Source organism: Artibeus jamaicensis, unplaced genomic scaffold (genome assembly GCF_021234435.1).
Source record: "Artibeus jamaicensis isolate MK-2021 breed Jamaican fruit bat unplaced genomic scaffold, CSHL_Jam_final contig_464, whole genome shotgun sequence".
NCBI classification, from domain to species: domain Eukaryota; kingdom Metazoa; phylum Chordata; class Mammalia; order Chiroptera; family Phyllostomidae; genus Artibeus; species Artibeus jamaicensis.
In genome coordinates this window covers 3,353,395-3,359,686 of record NW_026521842.1, presented here as the reverse complement: position 1 = coordinate 3,359,686, position 6,292 = coordinate 3,353,395, and the positions used below count along the sequence as shown (strand labels likewise).

The 6,292-nt window shown below is 53.1% G+C and overlaps 1 protein-coding gene across 1 annotated transcript; it reads left to right on the top strand.

Moving 5' to 3' along the window:
* Positions 1–407: 407 nt before the first annotated feature.
* LOC128627668 (speedy protein E4-like) lies at positions 408–6,292 on the top strand. Its single transcript, XM_053666782.1, has 7 exons — positions 408–482; positions 981–1,248; positions 1,884–1,942; positions 2,344–2,429; positions 4,044–4,215; positions 4,387–4,461; positions 6,188–6,292. Exons 1-7 carry the CDS (start codon positions 408–410, stop codon positions 6,290–6,292), a joined length of 840 nt encoding a protein of 279 aa, XP_053522757.1.

The following is a 6,292-nucleotide window of genomic DNA, read 5'->3' as shown; positions in this document are numbered from 1 at the left end:
TGGCAAAGAGCGCATCCCAGCGTACTTCCCATTCAGAATGGAGAGAACTGAGTGACTGCTGGGAAGGAGGTAACGAGCGATGCCGACACTTGAGGACGGTTCTGGAGGCTGCTTTGAGGTCGTTGGGTCAGTAGCAGCAGACGTTGTTTTCCCCTGATCTCCAGGAGAAGTGCACACATGGCAGTTACATGTATGTATGGCAGTTACGTATATGGCAGTTACACATAGGTGTTTGAATCTTTCAAACTGGTTGCCAGGTTGGAATGACCAATGACATCAGAGGCTTCCGACCATCCTGATTGGAAGAATCAAACTCCGTGGCGCTTGGCAGCAGAGTGGACAACAGCCTCTTCCCTTCAGCCTGTGATCGCCCAGATTTCCTGAAAGAGAAGAGTTTGAAAGAAATCATGGCCAGCCATGAACAGAGTCACCAGTCTGACAACCCAAGCCCCCAGCCAAGCACCTCGGGGTATCCCCTGGAGGTGAGAGTAATTCAGGTCAACCCAGGACCATCAGGTGAGGAAACAGGGGTCATAGGGATTTGATAGGGACGACCATTAAGGAGGACGGTGAGTAGGGTGTGTGTGAAAGAAAAGGGAGATTCAGAAAGCCAGGGATTGGAGGAGACTGCAGGAGGTGGGGACAAGGATGTCCCCATGAAAGGAAAGCCTGGGAGGCAAGGAAAGAGGGTCAGGAGATGAGAGCCAAAGATGAGAGAAGGGAAGGGAGGACACAGTGAGGTTCTCTTCTATGGGAACAAAATGACCTGTAACAAGGAAGAGTTTTCAGGGCCAAGATGTAGAACAAGGGCAAGGGGAATGAGGGAGGGGGATGGACACCACGGGAGAAAGGTGAAGAGACGGCTGGGGAGGAGGCCAGTAGCCCATGAGACCAGAGAGAATGGAGGGGTTTGTTTGAGGAGAGGATGGGTGCGGTGGGGTGGGCATCTGCTTTAGGTGACCAGTAGCTGAATTTCAAAGGCAAAAAAGTCTTACCTCGTACCCTGGGTTCTTTACTCAGCCCGCTGTGTGGATTCCAGCCCCCTGCCTGCAACCTCAGGTGGCTGTAAGAGGAAAAGAAAGAGGCCAACCAAGGAGGAGGCGGGGGAGGAATTGGAGGAGGAGACCGCCCCCAGGCCTGAAAATACATGGGCCATAGAGACCGTGTGCGGCCTGAAAATGAGGCTGAAGAAGAAGCGCACCTCCACGGTGCTGCCCGAACACCACGAGGCCTTTGCCAGGCTGCTCAGTAAGAAGACACCCTGCAGAGCACCGTCCAATCCTTAACAAAATGTATTAATACCTGTATTTTCCCAACAGAAAAGAACCCCCCGCCAGCCGGTTCACTCTCCATCCTAGGAGAACTCCCAATTGGTCGCTCATGGGGACACTTAGAAGTGATGCAGGATTAGGCTAGACTTGAAAAGGCTTGCACTTGGGGTTCCGAGGCGTGGTTTCAGCCGCACCCTCTGGACTTCTTAGCTCTGATTGGCCCTTTGAATCCAAATGCCGGCACCTGTGTAAGGGGGCACCATGAGGCCCCCACTGCACCCTGATGTGCTGTCCATTGAGAAAATGACTGACTGGCTAGGGCAGCGCCAGGGGTACACTCCTGTGTGACAAGGGGGCAGCGCTGATTATTTCGGATCCGAGTGATGCTACTGCCACCCTACCTGTCACCCGGTCCCCCCACACTGGGTGGGGGTGGTGTCCCCTGCTTCCTTGCTCAGGGAACAATCTTCCCTACCCCTCTTCCTGTCAGTCTCAGCCTTGGCCACAACCTGAACCTTGCCCAAGAGGGACACTGTTCTCCGCTTTGCCCCACCATGCGCCCCCAACAACCCTGTTCCTGTGGCCAACCTAACACCTGCCCTCTCTTCACAGAGGATCCTGTCGTGAAAGGGTTCCTGGAGTGGGACAAAAGCCTGAGGCTCACGGACAAGGTAAGAGGTAACTCCTGCTCTACCTTTGGTCCTGGGGTGGGGGAGCTTCCTGGGCCCACGGTTCCCAGTGCAGCCGGACGCCTCGTCTCCACTTCCCCTCTGGGACCCAGGTGGTTCTTGCAGTGCGGGTGGCAGCCCTGCCTCCGGCCCAGCTCCTGTGGCATCTGAGCCCAAGGCCCGTCCCTGTGGTTGCTGGCACATCGAGTCCCCTGTTCTCTCAGCTCCCGGGGACTCCCCCTCACTCCGGCTTATCAGAAACCCCGTGATGCGGGCTGTGCTACACACATGCCCTGAAGCCCTCCGCCCTCGCCGTCCTGGGAGCAGCGGCTGCTCCCTTGTCCCACGTTCCTCCCCTGTCACCACATGAGTCCTCTGCTATGTTCTTCCCCTCTCACCACCAGTACCTACTGGCGATGGTCATCGCTTACTTCAGCCGCGCGGGCCTCTTCTCCTGGCAGTACCAGAGAATTCACTTCTTCCTGGCCCTGTGAGTACTGCGCTGCAGCCCGCCAGTCGGCGTTCATCCTCCGGGGAGGGCAGGGAGAGGAGCGGGCCTCCCACCTTTCTCCTGTTCTTCCGACCATGTCTACTGTGTGCTCTGTGTAGACCCACGATAGGCCTGGAGCGTAGTGTTTGTGACACCGTTCTTTGTAAAAGCCAACAACCCTACTGCCAGTTAAAAGAGGGAACGAAGAAAAGAAAACATAAAAGCCTCATAAAGAACTGACTCCACTCTTCCCGAGTGAACAAGCTCGGACTGACCATTTCTCATTTTTCCCTTTCCCTCCCCCCACCTCATAACATGACCAAACGTGGTGGTATTTCTCCTCAACCGAGGCCGTCTTTAAATAACACAGACCTGTTGTGAAAGGCTCCCTGGGGCCCTGGTCGGGTCGCACAGCTGTTTGAGTGTCGTGCAGTACACCAAAATGTTTCAGGTTCGGTCCCGGTCAGGGCACATGCAGGAGGCAACCGACCCATGTTTCTCTCTCACATCAGTGTTTCTCTCTCTCCCTCTCTCTAAAGTCAATAATTACATCCTGGGGTGAGCGGAAAAAGCCATGACCCCTAGGGATGTTTCTTACAAGTCTCTCTGAATATACCTCTAAAACCCCCGTCTAACCTCTTCACCACTCTGCCCCCAACAGTGTCATTGGCTAATTTTGTTCTAAACCAAGGCCAGCGTTCCCAGTTTGACATCAGCTCTCTCTACAATCTCCATCACATTTCCTCCCCATCCTGACATGACAATCTTTGTTTCGCTGGCCTTCCCTGGTTTGATATTGTTTTAGGTCGTGGTATTTTTTATACATATGTAACTAACAGAAATGATTTCTTCTGAAAACTAACTCAAACACCAGAATCTTCAGACCCCCTGACTTCTGCAACCCAGTAGCACTTTAATTAAAATTCTATCACAAGGTGGTATTTTGGATTCTAATTATTTCTCATCTCCACCTTTCTCCTGCTTTAATCCCATCAGACTAGACCAGTGTCGAAGGCAGTCTTGTCAAAATGTCAATGGCTCCCTAACACACTCAGCACAGTTCTCTTCATGTTACAAACTTGAAGTTATATTGAGTCTCTGAGGTAATCGGTTTTGCACTTGACCATGAGACAGAGCATTCTGTCATTCATTCTATGAAACCTTATCAAGTGCATCTCAAGTGCCCGGAAACGTGAGGTTGGGAAGAGAATTCAAGGAGGGCTGCTGAGGGCATGCACTGAGGACCCAAGCCCTCTGCTGGTCACTGGGTAGGAAAGGGATGAACACCACAATGGGCCGGCCGGGCCCTGCCCGCAGGCGCTGTCTAGGGACTTACACTACAGGGAGACAGGTGTGTGCACACATGGCAGGTCAAAGGAAGGGGGCGGGCTTCCCCACTGAACCTTATCTGCACCATCAAGGTGTGAGAAGTGCCCTTCAGGTCCAAGGTCTGCAGGGACTTCTTGATGGCAGGGTGGCACTCTGTGACACTGGATAGGGCTCCTGTGAGTCCTGTGTGAAGCTGACCCAGTCTCTGTCCTTTCTGGGAAGTGGACCTCAGGCAGGGGTCCTTCCTGTCTGGCTCCCGACTAACACCTTGATGGCTTTCCTCAGCTACCTGGCTCTTGATATGGAAGAGAATTACCACGCCCCTAAAGAGGCCATCTTTTCCTTCCTCTATGGGGACAGCAACTGCGCCCGGCGTCCCTTGTTCCACAAACTACGATTTCAGTTCTTTCGTTCCATGGGCTACAGGGCGTGGGTCTCCAAGGAAGAGTGTGAAGAGGTAAGTGGGCTGTGGGGACCTGGCGGAGGGGGGACCAGGCAGGAGAGAGAAGGGGTCGTGGGGGATCGCAGTCCCGATCGGGGGATGAGAGAGATTAGGGGGCTGGGCAAGGGGAGCGACTGGGTCTGTCCAGAGAGTCCTCGTCTCCTCAGGGGCTGTTTGTCTTTCCAGATCCAGGCCTTTGATCCCGAGCTGTGGGTGTGGAGGCGAGATCGCGGCCTCCTTTCTGAAATCAAGAAGCCCGAGGTAGGTGAGCAGGAAGGCAGGGCTGTGTCTGCACAGGTCCAGACGGAACGACCGGTGGTCCCTTCAGGAAATCCAAGACATGTAACTGCTGCACCCTCTCTCATCCTCCCCACCCCGCCCCTCCCCCTCCACACACTGCGAAGCACACCCGCCAGGCACACGGCCAGGCACCAACTCGGCTCCCAGCCACCAGCTGACAAACCACACCCAGGCTCCTCGATGGGGCGTGTTGGTGCCAGGCCTCAAGATTTGGCTGGAATCATTTCACTGAAGCGGCCGGGTCCAAATGGCAGCTTGTTGGAATACCGAGTGTTGTGAAAAGTGGACATTTTCCCTATATTGTGTTTTGACTTCCTGGTGTTAATTCAGTGGGCCTGTCATGCCTCAGACATAGTGGCTATAGTGACTATAGTGACTTACCTACAATGAAGTAAATGCATAACATGGGATAGGAGATGGAATCGTCTCTACATCCAACAATAAAAGATAAATCATGACTGGCTCTATTCTCATCCAAATTTACTCTCAAATTGCTGATGGCCACATCACAGGTGTGTTCTAAATTTCCCCTGCCTCACCAATCTCCCCTCTTGCACAAGTGCAGTTTTCCCTCAGGTTTAGGGTCCAGGAAGTTTGTCAGAACGAGCGAAGGTTGAGAAAGACTAGCTCTGGCCATGGCTCACCACGACCCACACATTAAGAGTTACAGCTTTGGGCAGAGCATTAAGCAAAGGTTTGCTTTTAATCTCGAGAACTAGCTATCTGGGACCACTCTGGCTGCTATAACAAAAGACCAGAGAGTGGTGGCTTACACAGAACAGACCTTGACTTCTGCTGGTCCTGGAGGCTGGAAGTCTGAGGTCAGGTTGCATTCTGGTGAGGACCCTCGTCCGTGCTGCACACGGGCCAGCTCCCCGCCGGGCGTGCACTCGGAGTGAGGGCCGAGACGTGGCTCTGGGGTCTTCTAGACGGGCAATAATCTCGTCATAAGGGCTCCACCCGTGACCTAATCACCTCCCAAAGGCACCCACTTCTTCTTCTTTTTGTAAACCCTCTCCCAAGGATATGTTACTGATTTGAGAGAGAGAGGAAGGAAGAGAGAGGGACAAGCAGCCATGTGAGAAGGGCTCTAGCCCAAAACCTAGGTACGTGTCCTGACCAGGGATCAAACCCACAACCTTTTGGTGTATGGGTCGACGCTCCAACCAACTGAGCCGCCATCGCCCCAGGGGTTATGAACTGGGGGGACACAAGCACTGTGACTGTAGCACTGGCCAAGTTCAGACCAGGCACTACGGGTGAACACTAGAATCCAGGGTTAGCGCCAGGGAGCAGGCCCCTGGCCACACGGTTTGTAATATTGATGTGTCAGGGATGTTTTAGAGTGGTTACAAGTTCATATTTTCAGTTGTACAATGGACCAACGTGTGAGTAAGGTGAGGCAGGACTCTGCCTCTGCGGGCTGCTCCCTGAACAGAATCACTTTGAGTCCTTTCTAGGAAGCAGGTATACAAAAAAATTTTTGGACTCGGGGTCATCAGACTTCAACAATCATACTTGAAAAACAAAAGTGTGAGACAGAGATTGAGAATGGAGGATTAGAGAGATAATTGGATTTATAGGTTAGTCTAAACTCTGCTTGGAATTGACTGAGAATTTAGATCATCTTCCTATCTGGAGAGTTGCCTTCTTGAAGAGTGACATCCTGTCTCTCTCTCACTTCCAGGTCGCTGCACCCACGGGAGATTCCAGTTCTCAGCAGCAAGTGAATCCAGGCGCTAATGACAGGCCTGAGGAAGGGAAAGAGGAGCCTCCGGTGCAGATAACCTAG